The 26499-nt window shown below is 52.9% G+C and overlaps 1 protein-coding gene across 1 annotated transcript; it reads left to right on the top strand.

Moving 5' to 3' along the window:
- Nucleotides 1-438: 438 nt before the first annotated feature.
- GNG2 (G protein subunit gamma 2) lies at nucleotides 439-25567 on the top strand. The gene is made up of 4 exons (XM_074908962.1): nucleotides 439-720; nucleotides 20501-20567; nucleotides 21725-21840; nucleotides 22882-25567. Exons 3-4 carry the CDS (start codon nucleotides 21754-21756, stop codon nucleotides 23008-23010), a joined length of 216 nt encoding a protein of 71 aa, XP_074765063.1. The 5' UTR covers nucleotides 439-720; nucleotides 20501-20567; nucleotides 21725-21753; the 3' UTR covers nucleotides 23011-25567.
- Nucleotides 25568-26499: the final 932 nt, after the last annotated feature.

Genomic DNA, 26499 nt, shown 5'->3' with positions numbered 1-26499 from the left:
CAGGGATGGGTGGGTGGGGTGTAGGGGGGGTGTGATGGGTGCAGGGGGGGTGTGGGGTGCAGGGATGTGTGGGTGGGGTGTAGGGGGGGTTGGATGGGTGCAGGGGGGGTGTGGGGTGCAGGGATGGGTGGGTGGGGTGTAGGGGGGGTTGGATGGGTGCAGGGGGGGTGTGGGGTGCAGGGATGGGTGGGTGGGGAACAGGGACAAGGGTCAGCGGGAGGGACTGGGCAGAAACGGGCAGGGAGGGGGACAGAGACCAGGCCGGGGAGGGGGAGAGGGACTGGGACAGGGCGAGGGGCAGGAGGCGGCGGGGTTTGGAGAGGAGAGATCTGCAAAACCCGAGGGATCGGAGAGGAAAGGAGAGGAGCAGGAGGAGCAGGAGGAGGAGGAGGAGGAGGAGGAGGAGGAGGAGGAGGAGGAGGAGGAGGAAGTCGGGGCCGAGCCGCTTCCTGTAGGCAGAGGGATGAGCGCAGACAAAGCTGGGTGGGGACTCGCCGCTCGGGGCTGCTGCTGACCACCCTCCGCCTGCCTCCGGCCCGCAGCCCTCCCTCCTCAGCCCTCCCTCCATCCCTCCCTCCATCCATCCATCCCTCCGTCCATCCCTCCGTCCATCCATCCATCCATCCATCCATCCATCCATCCATCCCTCCGTCCGTCCGCCCGTCCCGCCGCCGCCGCCCGCCCCGCGGGGGGACTCGGGGCAGCACCGGCCGCCTCCAGGTACCGCCGGGCACACGGGGGGGGTAGGGGGTGGGGGGTGAGGGGGGGGCACTGGGAGGACTGAGACTGACAGCACTGGGGAACACTGGGACTGGGCAGGGCGGTCCCCACCCCGGCCGCCCGCTGCCAGTGGGTCCCCAAATCAGTAAAAAAAAATTTAAAAAAATCCCCCAACAATCCCCGCATCGCCCCCACCCCACGCTGGCCGCCCCACGGGGACCCCACAGTCTCGGGTGACGGTGACACCTGCGGGGGGGGGGGGGAGGTCAGCTACCGGGGCTGGGAGCCGGGGGAAAGGTACCTCGCACAAAGAGTTCAGTCTCCCCAACAAAGGTTTGATTTAGAGGGTTTGATCCTCGGTTAATCAACGGCTTTGCCATCACAGGAAAGGCTTTTTCCCGGGGATGAATGAGGCGTAGTGTTCTTTCTTGCTCTATTTCTTTTTTTTTTTTTTCCTCCCTGGGAAGGATGGGGGAAGACTTTCCCAACCCCAAATCCCTGCAGGAACCTCAGCTGGGATGGATCTGCCCCCTCGGCCCCCAAGCCTTGCTTGTAGGAAAGAGGGATTTGGGGGTGATGACACGCCCCACCCCGCCATCCCCACGGCAGCCGCCCTCTTTCCAGCTTTTCCATCAAAATCCTTCTCTTTTTTTTTTTTTTTTTTTTTTTTGGTTTGTGGGGCGAGCGCTTCGGGAAAAGTAACCCTGGGAAAATCACCGGTCAGAGCCGGGAAGATGTGCTGGGGGAAAGGCGGTCCAGGGCTCGCTTGCCCCGACGGGAGGGGTATCCAGCAAAAAACTTTTGCCTTCTTGCCTCCTCGGTGGAAAACGTGTTTATATTTAAGGAAAATCTTGAAGCACAGCGATCCCCTCCCCAGTTACTAATGAGTTACTAATGAACTTAAAGCCTGCTACCCCCAAGGGTGGTGACTGGGAGCACGTATCATCTGCTACCCCTGTACCTGCTGCCTGCAGGGCAAGGGGATCGCTGCAGGTCCGGAATGTTATTTATTGCCCTTTTTCCCCTCTGGGCCCCCAAATTACAGAATAACCATCATAAGCGAGCCCGTGCTTCCCGGCCAGGAGAGGGAAAGGGGCCGGGACTGTGTGGATGGCAGCAGCACGTACCCTGGCAGCAGGCTGGGGCCAGGCATGGAGGATTTTTCCTTATAACTGGATTTCCCTGAATGCAGCTGGAGCATGCGATTTTAATCCTCTTTTCTACCATATGGCCGCTGGCTGGATTGAAATATGACTCAATTAATTATGGCCAGGAAAGCCCCGGGGTGAAGCCTTCCTCCAGAAGGATGATTCGAGGTGCTCCCGGGGTTATAACGGGGCTTTTCTCCCCCGGTGCTGGGGGGTGTGGGGGTGCGGAGCTCAGCCCCAGCTCCCCACGAAGCTGGGTATCAGTTTTGGCACGGGTTTTGGTGCTTTTTTTTTGGCTTTTTCAGCCTTGCAAGAGGAAGCAGGGGCTGTTGCTTGCTGCCGCTGGCACTGTGCGCCGCCAGCTGCTCACATGCGACACGAGTTTGGCGGCCTTAGCATCACTTGCATGACAACTGGAGTCAGCCAGTTATCCCCAGTTTGGGGGGGACTCACAGGTCCCACCACTACTAACACAGTGCCTACGCGTGCACATCCTCTCTCCCAAATTCCCTGGGAGCTGCCAGCTTTGCTCCCAGCGCTGCACACACCAGTGTTAAGGATGCTCATTGCATTTTCTCCAGGCTACTCGCAGTTGTGAGGCGGTGGTGGCCCCGTGGGGCACATTTTGCTTGCGGGCTCGGATGAGCAGCCGTACCCTGGCTGTGGCTGGCCCCGGTGGGGACAAGAACCAGCGTGCACCGGAGCCTGGCACGGGGCTGCCTCGGGGCACCAGGGTTATCATTGTCCACTGGGGAAATTTTGACCCGCGGGGGTTATCAAGAGCAGGAGCCCGATGGCATTTCCACACCTAGATGGCTACGAGCTGATGATGAAGCTCTAATTATTATTATTATTATTATTAATAATAATAATAATAATAATAATTATTATTATTATTATTATTTTGAATCCCCAAGCCATCCTGCTGCTTTGTTACCCTGCGCTGGGGCATCTGCGAGCAGAAAACACCATAAAAAAGCAAACTTTGGAAGGGTGGGTGATGCCTTCCCACCTGACGGCCCCGCAGATGTGGCTGCGCCCGCTGAGCTTCCAGTGCTTTGGCCTCCGAACGGCGGCGGCCGAGGCACCACTTCTCCTTTTGAAACCCAGTGAGTCACCGAAGGAGGACAGCCAGGCGCCGGCGCAGGCTGTTACCATAGTAATTAGGGCTGGTGAGCCAGCACCGGAGCCCTGTGGACCCCCCACACACCCCCAAAAAGCGCTGTCCGGGAGTGGCCGTGCCTCTCTGTCCCGTGCCTCGGTGCCAGGATGCTCGAGGCCAGCCCGCTTGTGACACATGTGCTGCTGCTGGGACCACGGGGCTGTACTGCCTGCTCCCTCCGGCTGGCCCATTTCCCCGTTTTGGGCTGGGAATAAGGGGTTTGCCCTGAGAAAAGCACCAGTTTTGGCACGAGTTGTGTCAGTTCTCAGCGCGACTTCTCCAAACATTTAATTCCTGCGCCCGGAGCAGGATGCAGGAGCAGGATACAGCCGGGTGCATTCACAGCCGGTGCAAAAGCGGGAGGAACGAGTGGGTTTTCAATTTTTCTTCCTTTTCAGACTCTTTTCTCACTGTTTTCTTCCCCTCCGGTTTCTTGCTCAGCTGCTTTGTGGGGTCACCGCAGCTGCTGGGAGGAGGGATGGGGGGAAAGGCAGAGGGAGATGCTACCCCACACTGCCGGGCAGGGCATGGGGGTGCAGCATGGTTCATTAGCAAGGGGATTTTTGTGCTTGCCCTTGCACAATTTTATTGCCTGCTCGCTTACAGTGGGGCTTCAGCCCTTCTTCGTGTGTATTTTTTTTTTTTTCTTCAGCACGCAACATGCATGGTGCAAACACCCCCAAAACTGGTCCCTTTAAAGCGCAGGAGCAGTCTTGCCCCCCTCAAACTCATGGGGAGAAGTGAAAGGGGGGGGGGCTCCCGCTTCTGCTGCTCGTGGGGGAGCGCGTGATGGCTGCGGGGGAACGCAGGCTGTCTCTCCCGGTTTTCCGCACACGCTTGGCACGAGCCGTTTGGCACTCGCCCCGTTTAGAGGCAGGTCTGAGCTGGGGAGAGGGACGAGCTCCAGCTGCTGGGACGACATGGATTTGGCTCCGCGCAGAAGTAGGGTTTGATCCAAAACCCACCCAAAGTCGCTGGGATGGTGTCCGTGAGTCTGGGCATTGGGTCAGGCCAGTGATTAATTAACGATGGCTTCGATCAGAGCCGTGCAAGCAAAGCGCCAGCACTTTGCGGGCTGGGAGGCAGCGGGAGCTGGATGCAGCCAGCCCCTGGATCACCGAGGATGGGTGAGGATGCAGCCGTGCTGAGGCTGAAAGTCTAAAATCAGGCATCTCCTGCCTTTCATGTAGGCTTGATGGACTTCAAACACCAAACCAAATTTCTCACAGGCTTGGTGAAAAAAAAAAATCCCCAAAATGTCATTGTACCAAACCTTAAAAAAAATCACCACCTTGCTCTTTGCATACAGTTGAGAAACCCTCAATTCCTGGGCAGGAGCTGCACCAGGACCTGCTTATCCCACCAAACACAATTAGTTTTCACCTTATCTCATCCTTCCCTTGCTTTTCACACAGCAATTTTCTTCCCCTGTTGTCTGCTATTGTTGTAACTCGGGCTAATTAGTTTATCCGAAGGAAGGTCCAGGTGTTGCTGGCCTGTGGTCAGTAGACCAGCATCGCAGGGAGGTCTCCGGTGGTGGGTGATGCTTTCATCTAGCATCCAAAATCCAGCTGGGCAGCAGGTTGGTTATTCTCAGGGGCGCTGCTATGAACCCCAAAGTGCTGGACCCAGCACAGTGGGGCACCCCAGTGTGGGGTGGAGGCACTGCCACAGCAGATAAGCTCCTTTACTTGGGTTGCTGTCTTGGTTTAACAGGTTTATCTTACTCTCCCGACGGCTTTGGGAAGGAAAGTTGGCTCTATCCCTCCTGTGATGCTCCCTCCTGGCTGGGAAGGTCCCAGCTGCGCAGCTGGGTTTGTAAAAGGGATGAGTTTGGGTGGGAAGGAGCAGCCTTGCCTGAGCCTTGGGGATCTCAAGCATCAGTGCTCCTACCTGGATCATGCGAAATCCCACCAAAGGATGGGATGAGAAATCCCCAGCACAATATCGGATCATCTAGTAGTCCAGTCAGTGTGAGGTTCATGGTTGGACTAGATGATCTGCAAGGTCTTTTCCAACCTTGATGATTCTGTGTGGATATTCCCACTGCAAACTCTGCTGTGTTGCTGGTTTTACCCCTCGTCGTGCTGCTCAGCATCCCTCCTCCTGCTGCCTACAGCATCCTCCTGACTGGGGGGCTGCACCCCAGCCCCAAAGCCTGGCTATGGCCTGAGCTGCCTCCCTGAGCTGCCTGTGCCCGTCTGTGCAGGCAGAGCTGCCTGTACCCATCCCCGAGGGCAGAGCCACCAGCTGCAGGGGGGCACCCCGGGGATGTCGGTGCCACCGGCACCTCTGCACAGAAACACAGACCCGATTATGGAAGATGCCCTGATAAGTGGGTGCTAAACCCCTTCCTCTGCCCGCCCCTGCGGGAGCAGCTCAGCAGCCCGGCGCTCCCCTGGCTCAGGGAAAGCAGTGACAGGAATTGGGTGGGTTTGTGCATTAATTATAGTCGGGTCGTTTCAGTGCCTCTCTGTGTCAGCGCCGCTGTGGTAGGAAACCTGCTTCCTTCAGCGGCAGCACAGCTGGGGATGGATCCTGCGGCCGGATCAGTCCCCACAGCATCCCCGGCATGACACCGAGAGGGCTGTCCCAGCCCAGCACCTCCTCGTGGCTCAAACTGGGGAGGGGTTCACCAGTGGTTTGGGTTTTATGCCAAGTGGTGGTGAATGCCAGCGTCATCCAGCCCCGGGCTTGTGCAAGGGCAGGATTTGTGCTCACGCTTGACGCCCAGGTTTGCTGATTCTTTTAATCAAAATTTTTCTTGGCTTGTTTGCCGATAAGGAAACGTGGTGTCGAGTCCTTGCAGCCAGGGAGAAGCAGCGGTTGTGATGGGACCAGGGCACTTACAGCTCCCCCAGCCTGGGGACAGGCAGGGTGTCCCTGTGTGCCCACCAGCACCTGCAGGGACATGGAGGAGCTGTGTTTTCTCTCTTGCCCACTCTCATCTGAGCCGTGTCCCAGAGGAGAAGCTGGGACCTGAAGCTGGATGAAGTGCAGGAGCATTTAACCTGTTGCAGCATCCACCCGGGATGGCGTGGGGAGCACTGGGCATCCGAGAGTCACGAGCCTGAGGCGTCATCCCCTGAAGGGAGATGCTGACGGGACACTCCAGGCTTCAGTCACCTTAAACCCCCACCCCCACCCCCCCCCCCCGAGTCGTGAATTCCTGCAGGCTGAATGCACTGCACTAACCGTGGGTTTGGAGGATTTGTGCTTTTTGGGCCATTTTGGGTGAGAAAACACCAGTTTCTAGCAGATGTGAGATGCTCAGTATTGACTTAATTCCTTTTTGGTCCCCGTGTCTTTGGTTTTGCTTTGGAGTGGGTGCAGTGAAGGGAAGAGAATCAGAATAAAGAACGTGTTGAGAGTCAGGAAACAGATCTCAAATGCAAGAGAGGTGCCAGAAATGTGTCTTCACGATCCTGCTGTCACCAGGGGATGCCAGGACAGTGCCAGTGTGTCTCTGCCTGTAGCAGGAATCATCGTTAGGGCTTCGTTATGTTTACAGCTGTGGTGCCAAACTTGGGGTAGAGCTGGGGTGAGGAGCACTCCCAAGATGAGCTTTGGGCTCAGGGCTTGTCCCTTTCCTTCCTCCACAGCATCAGGTGGGTTTGGATTTTCCAAAGGGCTGAACACAAAGAGCTGTGTAGCCTCAGCCTCGCAGCGGGTCTGGGCTGGATTGCCTCAAACCCCTTTGGTGAGTTATCCATCACCCATGGGGGCTCAGATCAGGATGGTGATTGCCAGCCAAGTCGGGGTAGGGGACCAGGGCTTCAGCTTGCTCTCCCCACTGCCATCAGCAGGAGGAAGGCGACATGTGAGCCATTTTCAGCAGAAATCACCTCGCAAGAGTTTATTCTTCATTTTGATGGGTTTCTCCTCAACCAGACCTTGGGAGGAACAGTCAGGTGTTGGGGGTGCAGGAGAGTAACTAAGCATCCATCATCTTGTGGGGATGGGGCTGTGTCCTGTGGAGAGCCTGGGGCCGTGCACGCAGGGGACACTGCGGGGCAGGAGAAGTAGGGGGGATGACTTGAGGACACCACCTTCTTCCCCGCTGCTTCTTTTGCTTTCACATCTACAGACACCATTCTGATGAGGATTAGGTGTGTCCCCAGCATCTGCAGAGACCTTCTCAGCTCAATATGGTGTTAGTGGCTCCTCACATACAGGCCACATCCAGCTGGTTGAGGTTTTTGGCTTTGGGGGAAGAATAAATGTCCCTGGAGGTCCCTATATGCTCATGGAGCCCAGGGGCACCATCTTCTCACTGCATCACTGCTCCCAAACCCTCCTGCCAGATCCTCGCTGCCTTTTGCCTCTTGAAAGGGTCATCTCAGATGGAGGGGCACCACGACCTTGGTCTGAGTCTCCTGAGGACCAACGGAACAGGGGAAGTTCTCAGTGCCCATTTTTCTAAGGTATTATGGGGGCACAGGCAGCCTTAGTGCTGGTACCTGTTAGGAGGGGGATTATCATGGGTGCTTCCTCTCTGCAGGCGTGGGAAGCCCTGAAGTGTGGCCTGAGCGTACTGGGAGCTGTACAAAGGGCGTTAGTCACCCTCGAGGTGAGCAGACTCGATCTTTAGCTGCTGGGTTGTAAACCTTGTGACACTTCCTGCTCTTTCTTCTTATCTGACGAGACCAGACCTCTCGTGATCTCCATAAAGATTCTCTTGAGCGGAGCTATGCTGTTTGCTGCTCTGACCACAGCCACTCATGGGAGGTGCCTTGGGCTGAGGCTTCCCCTCCACCCCCCAGCGAGGCTCTCGTGAGCCCCGAGCTGCTGCAGGACAGCAGATCCTTTGCGAGATGCATCCTCCTCCCTGGGGTCCCAGCGGGTGTGCAGAAAACATCTGACCATCGTATTTTTGTGGTGGAGACTTCCTCACCCATGGCTGCCCATGTGTGAGGAGCTTGGGTTTTGTCCTCACGGTTGGGTTTTGGCTTCCTCACCTGCTCTGGAAGATGCTCCACTGGCACGTCATGCAGTTTTATCTCACTTGCATTGTGGTTGTGTTGGCTCCAGGGGTTCCTTCTGCTTGTATTAGCTCTGGAATTTGACTCATTTTGACAGGAGCTGGATGAAGAGCATGGGGAGATGGTTACCTCTCCATGACAGCCTGAGGGGGGACAACCTTTGCTGTGAAGGTGTGTTATGGAAGAAGTCTCTGGCTGCAGTTTTGGCTGGAGGATGCGTTAGTCCCAAGAGCTGGTGGCCATGGGGAGAGCTGCTCGAGGATTTGTGCCACCTCCCCTTCGTTTTCCTTTTCTGGATCCCTCAGGCACTTTTCAGTAGAGCAAGCAGGGATTTCAGTAACGAACCAGCATGGTCTTTGACTCATTTAGGTTGGAAGGAGCCTCTGGAGGTCTCTGGTCCCACCTTCTGCTCGAAGCAGGGCCATGGGCAGATCAGTGCTGTCCCCATGGACATGTGGGTCCAGGTGCCCCCAAGGTGTCACACAGAAACATGGCCAGGTCTTCTCCACATCTCTATGTGCTTTCTTGGGAACCTCCTACCCCTTGGTGGGTCTGCAGTGATTTGGGGTCCTTAGGGGGCTCCTTAGCCATCCACAACCTCTCAACCTATTCAGACTTCTTCTAATTAGTCTTCTAGGCCTCCCACCTTGGATGGGAATGCATTGAATGTTCACCAGGTCTGGTGGAGTCCATCTGGTTGTGTAGGACCTTGCAAAGAGGCAAAGTTCTGGTGGCTCTGCCGTGGGGCCAGAGCTCTGGCGTGCCCTGAGAACAGCGTTTCAGAAAGGCTTTAGGTTCAATTATTCAAGTCACGCTGACCTGATTGCACATCATCCCTTGTATTTTTAATATCGTGGAGACGTGATGGTGTTTGTGTGGTGCTTGCAGGGCTGGGACCATCAAAATACGTTGCATTATTTATCAGCTGATTTAATATAATTGCTGCTCAGCCTCACATCCTCGCTTGGGGGGTTTGTATTTGTGTCCGGTGCTTCCCTCGCTCCCCAGCTAATGCCGGCGGGGGGGACCCTGCCTCCTCCCTCCACACTGTGCCGGGGGAAATAAAAAGATGATTTTAATGCAGCAACCCAGGCTTATGGGGAGGTATAAGCAGTAAATGAAGGAGGCACCGATTTTTTTTTTTTTTTTAAGCCTAAATCTAAGCCCTGTGTAAGTGTTTGCATTAATTGATGTAACAGTTAGACCGGCTTGAAGTCAATGCTGCTCCTCCATCCTACCTGGAACCAAAACCCGGCTCTGCAAAGAGCAGCTGCCTTCATTGATTTTCATAGCTGATGTTGGAAAAATATCGAAGTCAACTGTACAGCCCTGTGCTGAGGTTTCCCAGCAGCCAGGTAGGCAGGGAAAGGCGCTTGCCCTTTGGAAAGCAGCTCGCAGAGCAGCGGGGCCCAAACGCAGTGGCTCTGGCTCATTTGGCAGAAGGATTAAAGCCCTGGGAGGAGGCACAGGGTGGGAGATAAATGAAGCATGTGGAGCCCATGGCACGGCCAGGATGGATTGATCTCCAGCACAGAAGGTATCGATGCACGGGAGGGGAGGGCGAGCCGGCACGTGCAGCACCGTCTTGTGCTGCTTAATCTGCTGTTTGCACAGTTTCTTTGGCTTTAAATTTTTTCTTTTTTTTTTTTCAATGCTTGATATTGCAAGTGTAAAAACACAGCCACCCCAGAGCTGCTAGCCTGGGCGTTCTCCTCCCGTCTGCGTAATATCAGTGTTTGCTGAGCATGTGTCATTTCACGATATAGCCAGAATAAAGCGTGGTGGTGAAATCAGGGCCGTTGACTCAGCAGGAAGCGTGGCAAGGATGCTTTGCCTGCGTTTTAAGGGGAAAACAGGCTGGTTCAGGGATTTGAGGCTCCATGGGAAAACCAAGATGCTGTATACGGAGGTTAGTAAGCGCTGAGCATGCCGGGGAGGGGATGAGGATGGAGAGGGGCTCAGTAAGCCGGGGGAATAGCGTGGGAAAGGCTCCAAGGACGCAGCTTGGGAGAGAAAAAGCAAATTGTGCAGTTTTGCAGGAGCATTGTGGTCAGGAGAAACACAGGTGGGTGAGGACTTGAGCAAAGAGAAGCTGCCACCTCTCGATCCCCCTCCACATCCCTGTCCCAGTTCTGCCACCGCGGCCATGCCCTCCTCTCCTCATCGCATCGGGAAGGACCCAGGTGTACTCGCTGCCCCCGTCACCGGGTCCTACTTTAGACCAAAATGCATTAGGTTACAGGCAAAAAAAAAGAGGTAGCAGTGGGCCACAGAAGTTAAATTTAATTGAGATAATATGGGTCAACTCACCGACCGGGGACAGAGGAGCAACCTACTTCTCCCCAGCCAGCCCCAGCTAACCTGGTTTGCGGCACTGCCAGGGCTCCGCACCCCTGCCCAGGACTGGCAGCTTGGAGAAACACTTCTGGTAGCCTCAGGTTTGCCAGCAGAGAAATAACAGGCCATGAAATGCCAGAGGCAGTGCAAGCCACAATAAATTACTTTTCAAAATTATTGATGGTGAAAATACAGAATAGCACAGGGAATTTTTTTTTCTTCCCTCCTCTCCCCCCCAAAAAACCTGCTAAAATCACTCATGTTGAGTGGTGATCCTCCACCTGCAGCTTGGGATCTGGCCATCAGCAAAGGCTTTACTCATTTAATAGGTTTCTTAGTGGCGCTGCAGCGCAACAGCTTTGTAGTGAAACCTTTGCAGGCTACCCATAGCTGCAAATACAGGGTTCTACCCCACAGCCCGTGCCTAAAGCACACCCAGTCTCAGAAAGTAATTACAAAGCTCTCCCATTTCCATGTGCTACACCCACTGTTTGAGTAGTGGCTCTGAAAGCACCAGCTCTAGATGCTGTGAAAAACCTGAAAAAGAGATAATGAAGGGAAAAAAAAACAAAAAACAAACCCACAAACCTCCCAGCCTTGCTGCTTTAATAGCAGGGATGGGAAGAGAAATACCAGGTGGCAGCAACACCAGGGCTTTGCTCTACTACAACAGATAGGCTGTGACCTGTTTGCTGTATTTGAAGCTTGAAACAGAGCCTTATGAGTAATGTGGTTCAGGTGCTTATCACTAATTAATTAATTCTTTTGTACGGTGGATACCTAATTAAAGCAGTCTAAGGTAATTCCTGGTGGGCCTTAAACTAATGGGACAGATAACGGGGTTGTTTCTTTGCAGATGTAACTTGTTGGGTGATTCCCAGCGGCTGGAAAGGGTTATTAGGCTTCGTGTGAGTGTTACTTAAAATAAAATTCTAATAAAGGTTTGATTCAGGTGAAATGATTTCTTGTTGCGATGATTTCTACAGCTGAGGGCTTCACATGCTGCAGAAGTTATTCAGGTGGAAAGGCGAGGCCCTTGGCATTGTATGCTAAAGGAGCGGGTTTAGCTTTATTTTAGCTGGGCTGAAAAATGCTTTTACAGAAGGATAAACCTAGCGGTGTGGCACAAGCTACTGCAAAATCCATATGCTCCTTCCGATTTGCTGGTGTTACAGGAAGTCTGTCTCTTAAAAATGTGCCATTTTAGCCAAATCAGGGCAACTCAATGGCTTGCCCCAATTCCTTTGGGGTAGCTGTACCCCCATGCTGATGGTCAGGCAGTTGGTAAGTCACTGTGGCCTTGAATTCAGGGTGAATTTGCATGAGGCTCGGGGTGGGTTTGTCCCTTTGGGAGAGGTGTTGACACAGCCAAATAACCCAAACCCTTTTGCAAATGTGATGCTGGGTTAAACACCTCCGCCCTGCAGCTCTCCCTTCATCCCTTCACTTTCAAACCTCATTTTGCACTTACCCTAAAGGTCTGTATCTGGACCCTGGCAAGCAGGATGTTAAAAAAACTGAAACCCAAGAATGGATCAGTTAATTAACATGAAATAATATCTCTTGACTGCTTCCCTTAATTAAGGGTCAGGAGTTCAGAGCTGTATGAACAGATGTTGAACTCCTTTTCCTGGTACAGGAGCTTATTGCTTCCTCGGCAGCTTGAACCATCTCTCTTTTTTTTTTTTCTTTTTTTTCTGGGTGAAGAGGCAGGGAACTGGGATTTTTGAGAAAGGTGTGTATGAAGAATTTATTTCAGAGTCAATTTGAGTTGTTTTGGGGAAGGAATTGAGAAATCATAGGTGTGTCTAATTAAAGAGTGATTTTGGTTTTCTAGAGGTCTCTCCATGGGGAAAAAAGAGGGTTTTTTGAGGGTTTCTGCTCTTTTCTGGCCAGCTAGGAGGTGGTGCATGTTTCCTAGAGCCTCCTTTACAGCAGAAACTTCTGCCTCATGAAGGACTACCCAGCCTGCTGCCACTTCTTCAGTAGGAAATGGGTTTCATGGGATGGATTTGGTCGTCAAGAGACAATCAGGGTTTCAACAGGAATTTTTTATTTGGTTGATTCATTCGTGCTTTTACTGTAGAGCTGCTGCTCCATCCGTGTGGGGGTGTTGGTAGAGCTGGGTTATCACCAGCTGCCCCGATGTGGTTAAATCAGGGTCACTTCAGCCTGGGAAGTACTTTGCCAGGCAGAGAATAATCATAAAGACAGGGTTTGCTGCGCTATATAGCGAGGGTGCAGCGTGTTATAAGAGAGATACTAGGCTTTCCTTAGCTGTTGCTGCAGTAGAAATGCAAAATAACATTCAAGTATTTTCAAGGATATCTGTGTAGTGTTTCAACTGACGTTAAAAGGTGCATTGACCAGGAGAGCAGGTAATGCCACTGACCTCCAGCCTGGGCTGACCCCCAGGCAGGGGAAAGACCCTCCAGTGTGGGAGAAACCTGGGGGTTTGTCATGCCCTGAGGCTTAGTGGCCACTTTTCCAATGGTTTCGTGGACCTGATGGGGAGAAATCTGGGTGTCACACTCGAGGGGGGATGTGGGACCACAGGGGAGCCCCCCATGTTGGTGGAGCGGGAAGGAAGGTGAGAGCTCTGCTGTGGGGGCTGCAGGCACATGGGGAGGGGAGGCCTGTGCCGGTGGCAGATGGCAGAGGGGCTCCCATCAGCTCCTCTGCCAAAAAACACCTGCAGGACTCTGGGGTGAAGTGTGACCTGTCTACATCCCTCCTCAGCACTTCTCCTCTCTGCCCCGTTCTCTCCTCTTTCTCTTTTCCATATTTACTGCTCTGTCTGTGTGCTGGAGACACTTTGGTCTATCCAGGGGACTTCAAAGATTGTGGAGATGTCTCCATCTTCCAGCCCAACAGGGAGGTTGGGGATGCCCTAGACAGTGTGGGTGCTGCTTTGCAGGAGGCAGCTAATGGGGCATTTCTGAGAAACTCTGGTTTTCCGGGGGGTACCGGTGGTTTTAGGGAATTTCCGGAGCTGCGTGTTCTCCTCTCAGGCAAGTTTCATAAAAATAAAATGCCAGCAGCTGAGAGCAGTAGTGGTTTTTTAAATTTGGGTAGGATGAAGATGTAACTGCAGCTTGAACAGGGGAGCAGCTGTGTCCTTTACTGCCAGGGTTTTGCTACAAGCCTGCCGGGGGGTTTGCAGGGCAGAGGCTCACTGTGTTCCTACTCCTCCGCTCACGTGCACTGCAGCGAGTCTGCAGCCTCCCACTGACCTCTGGGTATGTTTTAATATTTCATTAAATTAAAAAAAAAAACAAACAATAACAACAACAAAAAACCCCTCCCAACCCTTAAATAATTTTCATTTTTAGTGAAGTGCAGTGGTGATGTTGCTCAGCCCTGGCGGGGAGAGCAGAAGTGGAGCTTCTGCTTAAAACCTCTGCTGCAGGAGAGCCCAAAAGGCGGTGCTGGGGCTGGCGTGACAGGATGTGTGCCCTTATCTGTCTCCTCTGGTGTGTCACACCGAAACGTGACAGCCGAGGCCTTTTTCTTTCTGTGCCACAGCATAATCAGGTAGCGAGAAGCCTGGCTGTGTCCCCCCCACAGCAGACATTGCCCCTGCTTGTCCCTGGGAGGCATCACCAGGAGCGTGTGTGGGTACAGAGAGCACGGTGAGGGGCCGAGGGGAGGTCAGAAGTGAGTCAGCAAAATGATGGGTGTTTTTAATCGGGATGAAAACTCAGGCCATGGGAAGAAGGTGATGCTCAGCAGCAGGTTCGCTTGCTTGGACCACTAGACCATGTATTTGGGCAAGCTTACTCTCCGGTATTTGGCCAAGCTCCCTGGGGCACCCGTCCTCCCAAGTGCCTGATCTGTGCACACTGCTGGGTTTGCCCCTTGTGCATTAAAACCAAACACTTTTCCCCAGGTTTTTCCCCCAAATGGCAGCTTTTCCTGTTCAGGGGTATGTTCCCAAAGGTCCTGGGGCAGCCTACGTGGGTGGTCACACAGATTTTTGGCTTGGTGGAAACCTCCAGCTTCATCAGCTGGGGAAATGATGCTGCTGTTAAACTCCTGACCTTCAGCACAGGAATTGGCAACCCCAGTGGTGGAGCCTTGGGTCGATGCTCCTTTCCCGTGGTACCCGCCTGGAGAGAGGCACCATTTCCTATGAATGGTGGCAGGAGGGACCGGAGCAGATGTTCCAGTTTGTGCTGGCTGGTGGCTGATCCTTCACCCGCATCATTTCTTGAAAAAACAACAAAAAAACCCCCACGCTAAAAAAAAAAAAAAAAAAGAAAGAAAAGGAAGTCAAGGTTGATTTCTGTTTGCCTTCGTTTTGAGCCGTTAAAATGCCTGTGAGAAAATAAAAAGCTGAGATTCTCACTTTCGCGTGACACCCACGGCGTGGTGACTTCTCCAGGCAAAAGGGACATCCCTACAAGACCCAAAATGTCCCCGTGGGGCTGGAGCCACCTGGCTCCATCACAGCTGCCCCCCACCCCCGACTCCTCTCCAGGTCTGTATGTGCCTCTTGGGCAGGAGGTTTCTCCTGGAGCCTCATCCCAGGTGGGCTGTGCTGGGACACACTCAAATCTCCAGAGGGATGGACGTTGCTAAAACCTTTACTGCTCGCAAAATTCATGGGAAAAACGTGCTATCGACTGCAGCTATTCATGAGGTTTGGGCTGGAGTTGTGGGTGGCTCCGGCAGCACAAGGTGGGTGGAGGGGACATCCCGAGCCAGGCTTTCTGCAAAGCCAGTTCCAGCGCTGAGCTCTTTATTTAATGCCCCAGCAAAATTAGGGAAGAGAAAAATCTTTGTGGCAGCTCCCTCTTGCTCCTGATGTTTTTGCATTGCCTTGATAATCAGGTTTGCTGGGGGAGCCAGGGCTGGCTGAGCCAGCGGCAGGCTGGGTCTGCCCCTGTCGCTGGTTTTGGGGTGAAATATGGCTGAATAGGGCCACACAAGGCTAAGATGGGCAACAGACTTGGCACCCTCCGTGATTGCAGTGGGAGGCCAGGCACTAAAACCCTCCGACATGGGTGAAACACTGTCATCAGAGCTGAAACGGGCACTCATCCCACCTCACCCCTGTTTGGCGGGAGAGATCGGATGCTGGTGTGATAACGAAGCCGTTTCCATGGAAACAGGCTGGTTTTTCCACTCGGGCATCTTTTAATTTATTTATTTATTTGCCAGCCTGTCTCTGACCTGCAAGCTGCTTTTTGGTGATTTAAACACCATATTGGCCATTGGGTGTATGAATTGGAACGTTGGGAAAGGGAATAAAATCCCTGTGGATGGGGGCTGGGAGCTGTGGCTGTAACAGCCGCTGAGGATTAAGGTCTTTTGCCCCAGCGAAGGGATGTGATGGGAGCCCACAGGCACAAATCTAGCTCCTAATGTTTTCTTTGCTTAAGGAAATAATGAAACACATGTAATTTGGGTGTATTAAAGCTCCTTTCCCAGCCAGGTCTGCAACTGCTGTTGAGATCAGTGCAACTACACCAGCTCCCACTCCTTGGAAACATGGCTTTTTGCTATTTTCTTTTTGTCTGTAATATTTTTATATTTTTCTGTGTATATTTAGTAATTATTTTTCAGCCGAGCCGCCTATTTTTAGCCGTGGCTTTTAGCAAAAGCAACAGGATGGCTTGAAAAACCAGCCGGCCCCACACCAGGGATTCCCACGCTCCAGCCGGCCGGTGACTGGCAGCGCTGGCTGCGGGGGGGACACAACAGCACGGCTGTATGCTCAGTTATCCATGCTATATCTGTACCTGTGCCACGTCACACCTGGTTTTTAGGGAGAAAAAGGCAATTTTCAGGAAAACTCACTTGCCTCAGCAGGGACCACGCTGGCCCTGCGCGCCTGGCATGCCCCGAGCTGGGCTGGCCTCCGCTGCTGTGTGCAGGGGCCAGGAGGAATCCCAGCATCAGTGAGAGCTGGAACAAATCCCTCCGTTACGATACCCAGCCTGGCACCTTTTCTAGACCAAAAAAACCTCTGGGTGATGCCTTCCTGGTAGGAACAAGCCTGAGCCCTGCGCTCCCCCAAATCCTGGCTGCCCCAGTGGGGTTCACCCACTTTGCTCCTAACTGGGTGGAAAATACTGGTGCATCAGTGATGGAAAACATAACTTTTGAATTGAAACTAAGAAGCAGGGAGGCCCCTGCTTTCACTCTGAAAAGGAGCTGCTCTCGGTGGTGGGTGATGCCGTGCGGTGCTCTGGGGAGCTGCTTTAGGTCTTTACGGCAGAGGTTTTGCCCTGGCAGGTGTCAGCGCTTTCAGTTTCTTTCCCACAGAGCTGCCGCTTTTCCTTTCAGTTCAGCCAGGAGGTGTGGGGAGAATGTTTTTCTGCCAAGCAGAGAAAAACCCACTGGGAGGTGAAAAAAGTCTGGAAAATTGGAGGACGAGAGAGGATGTGATCCACAGGTTTAAAAACGCAGAGGACCACCGTTGGGTGGGCAAAGGCTGCAGACTCCTGGAGACGCAGGAGGTGTCTCGTGACACCTGGAAAATCTCACTCGATGCTTTTTTGCACCTTCAAGGGTGTAAGAAAATGCTTCGCAAGGATGTGGGGTGTCCCAGCCAGGGTTAGCGCTGGCTTTGAACAGCGATGGACCCAACCCAGTGCAAAATGGACTTCGAGATACCCCTTCCATAATGATAGCTGCCTATTTAAGGTAATTAGGCTAAATAATCAGCCTTAAAATGCCATTTTAAAAAATATTTAGGAGAATTTCAGTCTCCACCCATGTGCAACTTGATATAAAACCCAAGCGAAAGGGGGGGAAAAAGCCAGGCTCAGATTTGGTGGGTTTAGGGCTGGTGATGGAGCCAGTGCAAGGCGTGCGGAGGCCGGGGACCCCCCTGCCCAAGCGCTGGCTCTGCAGCCTTTCAGCACAGCTCTGTGCTGACGAGGAGCTGGCAAACGAAGGCTAATTACTCTTGCAAGTAGGGCTGGCAGCTGCGGGATACCAGAGCCCCATAGGAGCCCATTTTGGGAGGGAGCAGTAGGATGGCAGCTTACAGGGGAGTTTGAGTCCTCTGGTGTAAAGAAACGCTTCTTTTGCAAGCAGCTTTTTTGGGTTGTAGAGGGCATTTTGCCTCAGTCGAGGGATGCAGGGGATGGGAGCAGCACCGATGCTTTCCCCTGGGTGAGAAAAATATTTAACGGATCCATAAATGTGCTGGGAGGGAGAAACGCATGCAGAAAGCAAGGTAGATGTGCTGAGCTTGCTGGGATGGAGGAAGACTGGTTGTCCCTTGGCCTGAAGCAGTGGTGGGTTTTAACTCAGAGCAAATGAAACCCCAATCTCATCCCGTTGGGCAGCAGCTCACTGTGCACCCTCTGGAACAGCGACAGTGGGCAGCTCACGGGCTGGGTTTTGTTACTCCATGTCATGGGTAAAAGCTGAAGGTTTTGGCAAAGCTGGAGCGAGCGGACCAAGAGCAGACACAGCTGTAAATGCCGGATCGGTGCCCTGATGTCAGGGGCATCCATCACCGTTTGCCCAACTAAAACCCAAATTTTGGTACCTGTTTTGCTGGGTGCTGCTGGTGAAAGAAGGAAATCATCTGAGTATCAGTCGCTCTTTATTAAACTCAAAGACAAAAATAAATCAGGTGTTTTCTTGGAGCATAGGTACCAGCTAGCAAAAATCAGCACCAAAATTTCCAAGTGTTTTTGCATCCTTTTAAATGAATTCAGCCTCTTGCCACATGCAGTAAATAACCCGTGACCCCTCTGCTTAACAGACAAGTATCAGAACGACCTGGCGAGATCCTGAGTTGTAATTACAGTGCAGAGCCCCAAAGAGATGATGTCCATGTACTGTACATGCTAAACATCATTAGCATGAAAATAAAATAGCATCCTTACTCATTAACCTGTGGGCTCCAAGGCAGGAATCCTATTATCCAGGCACACAAGCCATTAAGCGGGTGAAATAAGACGCCGTCTGTATTCCCTTGTGAGTGTCATTAAACCCTTTTCTTTGCAAGCAAAGTTTAGCACAACAGTGTGAGAACAGCCCCGTGATGATGGGGGGAATCGGGAAATATTGGGAAGCGTGGTGATTTTTAGCTTTGTGGTTGGGATTTGGACAGTGAAGGTCAGGAGCTGAGCTCTGCCAGGGCTGACATGATAGGAAATAAGCTGCCTGGAAAGAAAATTTCCTTCTAACAGCCATTCTCAAATATTTTGGCATTTTCCCTCCAATCTGAGGATTTATATACATTCTAGGGTGGTTTTAATTTGTCGGAAGTCTGATGCTTTCAGCATCTACCCACTGTCTACTTCAATAAGTATTTTCTAGATCAGCACGGGGTCCAGCGGCAGAACCCTGCACCTCCTTGGGTCCCGGGGAAGAGAAATAAATACAGATATTGCTGTGGTGTGGGGCAGCGTTGTTCCTGGGTGACTGCGGTGGGCAAGCGTTTTAGTCACCCTGGTGCTGCAGAGGCTCCTGCCAGGGTGTAGTTTCATTGATTGCAATTAGTAGTAAAGAGGCTCTGGGGGTGAAAGGAGAGGAAGATGCTCTAGCAGTTCGGTTTAAATCCAAACGAAAAGGTATGGAGGCTTTGGGTTTACTCCCGGTGGCTCCACAACCTCCTGGGGGTACGGTGGGGTGTCCTCACGTTGGGGAAAAAAAACCCCTGCTTTTGTGGCTGCTCTGTTTGAACAGCTTTGCTGCTGCCCACGGTGGTGCCTGGGCTTGTTGCAGGGGTTGTTTTTTCGGTGGGGGATATTCACAGGCTCGCTTCGAAGTGTCACCTGCTATTTTTCTGTTATTCACAGTGAAGGAAGCATGCCCAGTTGCTCACAGCACTGTAAAACCATCGCTGGCCCCAAACTGGTTCAAATTCCTACATGAAGTATCTGCGGAGGGGCCAAGCGTGGCCAGCTCCCAGTGACACCAGGGTCCTGCGAGGTGGCTGAGCTGTCCCTGCGTCCCCAGCATCATCCCAGCAGCCCCGTGCCCGGCAGGGTGGTCACACAGATGCCCCCTCCTCTGTCCCAGTGGGGTTTCGGGCTTCTCTGGCCTTGCTATTGGGGCTCTTTTCCATCTTAGTGACTCCAGGGCTAGATGTAGTACGAGCATGGGAGCGTTTCCTTGCATGAGGGTGGTAGTAGGGTTGGATACATCTATTTTTTCAACAGATCAGGGCTGTAGCAGCCGTACAGCAGCTCTTAGCCCTTCCCACTCCTGTGTCTCCTTCCATGACATTAAACTTCAGTCCCTAAGCGACTCCCCATCACTGGAGCAGCAACAGACCACGGTCCTCTGTATGAAATGGCACAACATCACCGAGAATAACATTTGCTGCATTAGAAAAGCCTCTGCAGCATCCAAACCACACAACAGCATTTTGGTTTGATGTACACCTCAGCGAATCTGTATGGCCACGGGCTTTCCCATCCTTCTGCCAACGCCAGAAGTGTGGTGGCACCACCACCGCTGCCCACTTCATGGCTTTGTAGGGAGAATTGGAAGCAAAAGGGGGAGAGAGGTACCCTGCTAGCTGGCTGCTCAAATGCCTCTGCAGCCAAAAAAATGGGGGAGAGCTGAGAAAAACCAGCACGGAAACAGTGCGAAACCTTGAGCTAAACCTCAAGCGATGCCGCAGAGCTTTTTGCCTGACGAGAGCGGACCCAGCCAGGAGCTCAGGCTTGTCGGGGATGCTCCGTGGGAGCTGGGCTGCAGCAAAGGGGGGAGGATTTTGGCAGCCTTCCCCGGGGGATGCTCTTTCCACCCCTCCATGTGCTCTGTGCACCAGACGGTTAAATTGCATCCCCTCTCGCTGTGCACCCTACAGCCTGCACCGATGCACCGTGGCAGGGCTCGCCCTAAGCTGGGGAACAGCTGAAAGCCTGGCTGCCAACAGCCCTCGGATAGTTGCCCGCTGACTTAAAACCTCTTCCTGTGCTGAAAACCTCACTGAATGCAAACAAATAATATTGCTGGGGGCTGTACTTGGAGGGCACGGGAGGGAGGAGGGGGATACGGAAGGAAACCCACAGCCTTTCTGCCTCCCCAGCGGGGTACGGAACTCAGCGTGTGCAAGGGCTCTGGGTTTCTTGGTGCCATAAATAATGTTCTCGTTGCATTGACTGGCATCACAGTAACCTAACCTGGCTCCTTTTTTTTTTTTTTTTTTTTAATATTCTCTTTATTTAAAGGTAGCAAACGGCTGAGAGGAGCAGATCTTCCCCTAGAGGCACAAATCACCGGAGAGACCTGCTTCTGGTAAAAAAATACTCCTCCTCGTACTCCCCAGTGGGCAGGGGTTGGCTGGGGAGGGGTCTCATCCTGAAATGCTGCCTGGCCCCAGCACCACTCGCTCTCTGGTCACCTCTGAGCAGGGGCACCTTGCTCAGTGTCAAGTTGTGTTTTTCTGTGAGTCCCAGGACGGGCCTCTGTCCAAACATCCTTATATCCCCCAAGATGGGCTTTAGCTGAAGGTGTCCTCCCTAAAACACTACAAGCTCCTCATTTTAGGGCTGTGCCATCCTTTCCCCATCACCTGAGGGGCTGGCCGGGGGGATTCACTGCACCCTGCTGTTGCAGGACATCCCCCAAAACCCCCATTTTTGAGCTCACGGGCAGCCCCAGCCAGGAGGGTGGGGGGGCAGCACAGGATGGTGGTGCCTCAGCTGTAAGATACTCGCTGCTTGTGAAAGCATCAGCTGCCAGAGGAGCTGAATGCTGGCTTTCTGGCCACCGCTGCCAGAGCTTGCGGCTGTTATAAGGTAACGGAAAAACATCCGTGATTGAGACTGCGTGGACTTAATGAGTGTCCCCCGCCTGCCTGGGGTAGAAATCTCAAGAAACAGGAAACTCCAGCATCCTGTTTAGCATCTCAATGTTCAAGTTGGCAGCAGAGACAAAGCAAGAGAGTCTGAGGGACACCGGACACAGTCTGGGCACTGGCTTGGGGCAGGGGAATGAGCCTGGCACTGGCAGCTCCGGGCAGCGCAGGGCTGCTCAGGGCGAGCCCGTTCTCTGATTTCCTTTTGTTGCCACCACAGCCTTTCCTGTAACAGCAAAAGCCAAATACAGCTCAGCTGGGGTCCTGCTGCTGCTCTAGAAGGTCCCAGTGTCCCCGAAGCACAGCTCATAGGGCATCCTGTGCTCTGGGGACGATGGGGAGGGCACAGGAGGGTACCTCTGGCAGCGTGTGACTACCCGCAGACCCACAAAGGCTGGAGGCTCCCTGGCCCTGTATAAACCCAGGATTAAACGCTGGCTGTAATTCCCAGGTCTGCATCTCCCATCCTCAACACCCTCATTCACATGGCTCAGCTCTTAACAGCTCCACACATGCAACCCCAACCCATCGTTTTGGGGATTTCAGCTGCTGGGAGCAGCTCTGTGCTCAGCCCAACGTGTGTTTGTGACCGCAGCTTATCCGGAGAGCGCGCCTGGCCCGCCCATGGCTAGCAACAACACTGCTAGCATAGCGCAAGCCCGCAAGCTGGTGGAGCAGCTGAAGATGGAGGCCAATATCGACAGGATAAAGGTAGCGTGGCTGGGGGGTTGGCTGTTGGCTCAGGGGGATGCTGTGAGGTGGTGTCTGCTGCTGAGCAGCTGCCAAAAGCACATTGTGGGAGCTGGGACGTGGTGGCAGGGCGGTGTTTATGGAGGATGCTGGTCTAAGTGATGGTCGTGGCTGAAGGCAGCAGGAGATGCTTGGCTGTGGAAGGCAGCGGGAAGTGTTGCCTGGAGTCCTGCTGTGCAGGTGGGAAGGAGTGACCCTCCCTGAGGCATCTCACCTTCTTGGGAACAGGTTAAACCCACGCTGTTTGTCACAGTTGCTGTTAAAACTGTCCTTTGGGCAGTGCTTGGCGCTCAGCTTTGAGGTTAGTGGGGAGACCACTGATAGCAGCATTGTCCTGAAGCCTTTTTCTTATGGATAAGCCCAGTCCTTCCTAGGAGATGTCTCCTCTGCTCAGACTGCTTCTGCTCCACCCTGGTGGAATTGCTGCTTCTGGGCACGCGAAAGCTCATTGACTTCACGCTTGAGAGCCCAGAGGATTTGTTTTCTCCATCGAGGTGGATTTGGATGACAGCCAGTGCTGGGGAGAGAGGTGCTCCAGGGCCGGCTGCTGGCTGCAGGCACGTCTGGGTGCTTGCAAGCAAAACCTCCCCTCTCAGAGCTGGGGCGAGCTCCGGCGGCTTGTGTCTGGAATAAATAGCCAAGTCGTTGGCTGCGGGCAGCAAATGTTGCTATAGCAGCTGTGGACATCCCTGCTGAGGGATGGAGGGAGAGCTGGCAGGGAATCGGTGCCTGCTAAAGGCAGTCCTGTCTACGATCGAGTCGGGTGAAGGATGCGAATGGGAGAAGGATCTAAAGGATGATCACGGGAGTGCGTACTGACGGGCGAGCTTAGAGCCCAGAGATGAAAAACCAGCCCCGACGAGGACGTGCTGTCAGGTCTTTGGTATGATGTTGTATACCCCCTGGGCTGGGGATGCTGCGAGGCCAGCCCCACCGGTAGGATCTCTCAGGTTGGATGTCCCCAGCGCAGCCTATCCCTAATGTGGGGTCATTTTATTCCAGGTGTCAAAAGCGGCAGCAGACCTGATGGCGTACTGCGAAGCCCACGCCAAGGAGGACCCTCTATTGACCCCCGTCCCAGCCTCAGAAAACCCCTTTAGAGAGAAGAAGTTCTTCTGTGTGATCCTGTAAACCCTCGAGGAGCCTGACTGGCACTCAGGCCACCCTGAACACTGATGTAGAGTTTTTAGGAACGGGGACGACCTGCTAGTCCACAGAATTTAAACAAAAATAAGTAAAATACACAGCCTGGAAGCTACAGAGATGTGCATGTTTAACGAACCTGGCCACCTTTGGGGGAATAAGATGATCTGCATTGCAAGGCAAAAGATCTGAAGTCTGTAGAGTTGCCTAGAAAGAAAAAAAAATTATGTAAAGAATAAATTTGTGTCACTTTTCTGCTCACAAAATTGTTTGATTGTTCCATATTTAAAGCACCAGAGCTGTGCTGAGCAAAGTAACTGCTAAGGATGTGTATAACCTTCTTGGAATGATATTGTCGGTTTCTTTCCAAAGTATTATTTTTTATTTAAGTTGTCAGATATATAGCGACAGGTTAGATGACTATGATGTTACTCAATGTTTGGTCTTGTGCTTTTTAATTTCTGGCGGTAGCGTAGCACAGGGGTTGAGTGGCCCCGTGGCGGGTTAGCGAGGACGCCGGCAGCTCCTGCCCGCACCCCATGTGCTGGCAGCTCCGTGTTTCTAGCGAGCCCCACTTTCTAACATTTTGTATATGGTTATAGCTTTGGCTCTGCAAGTACAAGTGAATCATATGTCGTGGTTGGTGCTTCATACTCCTGTGACGACTTTCGGTGGTAGTGCATGAGAGTTTATCTTTGTTCATCCGCTCCAGACTTTTCTTTTCTATCGTTTGACACCACGTGCTGGTGGGAGAAGCTGTAGGGAGGAAACCGAGGCGATGCCGAAAGCAAAGACAACTCCTGCCTTAGATGTGCCTGAAATACCTCCTGCGTTAGGGTAGGTGCCAGCCCAGGCATCGTGGGGTAGCTAGAAATCCGAAAATCAAAGTTGACCGCTTCTTTCCGGGTCTTTCCTCTTCTCCTACACCTCTGTGCCTCTGCCCTCCTCGCTTGGTTCTTGTCCTGCTCTTTCAGCTTCCCGGCAGCATCTCCTCCCCGCTGGGGCTGGGCCGGGATGCTGTCCCATGGTGGGATGCTTCTGCCCCTTCCCACACCCGCTGGCTCCCCCGTTCCCGCTGCTGCCCCGCCGCAATGGGTAGGGGCAGGGGGAGCAGCCTGGGGAGCCGCGGGGCCACCCCTTCACGGAGTTGCCTGATACCTTGTTTACACACAGCCTGAGCTCCACGTCAGGCTGGGAAATTATTCCCAGGTCCGGTTCATCCGCCGCCAGCGTTTCGGGGGACACATGCCACCTTTTCTGGCTCCGCCTCGGGTTAATACTTCTGCGGATGTGGCTTGCCTCTCCTTTCCACTGCTAAACACCTCCTGGCTTTCCCCGCTCATCTACACTCCTGGGAAACTTTGGGAATCATAACTTGGGGATCTGAGTACAAAATTAGGTGGGTGTCGCGTAAGGGTTTGGGGGATCTGCAGTGACCCCACTAAACTATAACTCTGAATCAGGTATCAGCTTAAAAATCCCTGTGGATTCAAGAGGGCAATAGTCTCTGGGTAGCTTTTGGCAAATCTTTCTAGCCCGTTAACAAGTGCATTTTGGTTTTTCTACCTTTTCATACTCTTTTTCTAGTCTTCTACAGAGAAGACCAGTTGTTCTAACACTGGACTCAAAACTTTTGGCATCTGGGAACGTTTATATGACACGAGTAGCCTAGATGGTCCCAGCCTTCCCATGGTGGCTTTCGGCCCCCCTAACCTCCCTGTTTCGATCTTTCTACTACAGTTCACATAGCTTTAGGATGAAGGATGGATGAAGTCGTTTGCTCTGCAGCTGGTTTCACTCTTGGTGTTACAAGGCAGACATGTAAATACCCTGTCCTGGGTTTGTCTTTTCTTTTTAACACTGATTTACCGTCACAGAGGGTGAAGCACAGCCGGTCTGACCCAGGGCTCACACCCCAACCCTTCTCAAATGCTGTCATGAAGTGGTTTGTAATAATTTTTTTAACGACTTACGTATTTTACAACTCGAATTCTTAATAAAGAAACGAATTTAAAAAGCTGCATGAGGAGTAGGGGGGAGGGGGGGAATTTTGAATTAGCCTAAACTACTCATTGAAGGTGTTTTACGTTGCTGGTCTTTATTTTATGTTGGTAGTGGTGTTGACATTGGTGTGCTGCCAGGTATTTCACCCCAGTATTTATATTTACACAGATACGTCTTTGTTAGCCAAGTAGAGATAGCCTGCCAAGACCGTTTCCCCCCCCCCCCCAACAAAAATACCAGTCATCTCTCCATCCCGATGCTGTATATCCAGCGTGGTATCAAATGACATTCAACTCTACCCCCAGGCTTTTAAAGAAAAATTTCTGGAGTACTGGAAAAGGACTTTTTTTTTTTCTGCCAAGGTTGCTGGTGGCAGGGGCAAGTTTGTCCTGCCGGTGCCAACCTGCCACTGCCAGGCTTTTGGGGAGGGGGGTGGCTGTAACCGAAAGCCAGCACGGGGAGGTCGGCGTTGTGATGTAGCGCATCCCCATCCCACGTGGTCTGTGTACTCGTTGGAAATAAAATTTTGGATTTGTTTCAAGCTTTTGGAGACTATGCTCTGTGTGCGCCGGCCTCTGGGGTACGTGGGTTCCCATCCTGGTTGTGGCTGGATCCTGTTCCCAGTGGGTTTAGGGGGGCTCCCTGCCGGGGTGTGGGGTTTGGCAGGAGCTTTGGTGCTCATCGGTGAGGGAAAGTGAAGCTTCTTAGGGGGTTCAGCCCCTGCTGAGCTGCAGCTTTCTGTTCCTGCAGAACGAGCCAGCACAGGGGGATTGGGCTTATTCAGGGTGGGACACTGCTCCTTGTTCAAAATCACCATCGCTCAGAAATTGAAAGATGCCTAAAAGCTCTAACTTTGTTGTCTATTCCTTCCCCCTCCCGCCCCGCTTCTCCCCTCCCTGGCAGTGAGTACAGGCTCTTCCCAGTGCCACCTCCAGCACGCCCAGCACAGGATCCAGCTCGCTGTGGTCCAGCCCATAGCCCAGAGCAGGAATGGCCTCATTTGAGGCTGTTTTGGGGAGACTTTGAGGGTCTGAGCCCTGTCCTTGCTCCAGTGGGAGGCCAGAAAGGGGTGATGGAGAGCAGGACAGCAGCTCAACCCCACGCCCAGTTTACCAGGGCTGCAGCAAAGCAAAACATTCCCTGTGCTCCCCCTTGCACCCACCTCCCTTCCTCGGAGCTTTCCAGAAGGATGCTCTTCTCCTACCAAATTTAGCACATCCTGAATTTTCACTCCGGTTTCATAGGGCCCTCACAGGCGAAAGATTTCCCAGCTAAGCAGCCGGCTGCAGTTTGAGTCTGTTTAGCCCTCAGGTCATCTCTGGGGCAAGGAGCAAGGTGGCAGTGTGGGTTTTGCAATGAAACCCATCACCACGGAGCCCGGTGCCGATGCTGTGTAGGTATTTTAGTTTTCTACACAGTTTAAGAGCATCTCAGCGAGAGGGTAATGTTGCGCACCCCTGGGAAGATGGCAGA

The sequence above is a fragment of the Athene noctua genome, chromosome 6, assembly GCF_965140245.1.
Source record: "Athene noctua chromosome 6, bAthNoc1.hap1.1, whole genome shotgun sequence".
Classification (NCBI taxonomy): domain Eukaryota; kingdom Metazoa; phylum Chordata; class Aves; order Strigiformes; family Strigidae; genus Athene; species Athene noctua.
Note: the sequence above shows the minus strand (reverse complement) of the source record. Positions and strands in the feature narration are given on the sequence as shown.

Bases quoted from the DNA above. Each gene is read 5' to 3' on its own strand.
- GNG2 (XM_074908962.1), top strand. From the start codon at position 21,754: ATGGCTAGCAACAACACTGCTAGCATAGCGCAAGCCCGCAAGCTGGTG. The intron at 21,841-22,881 runs GTAGCGTGGCTG...ATTTTATTCCAG, and splicing joins CCAATATCGACAGGATAAAG to GTGTCAAAAGCGGCAGCAGA.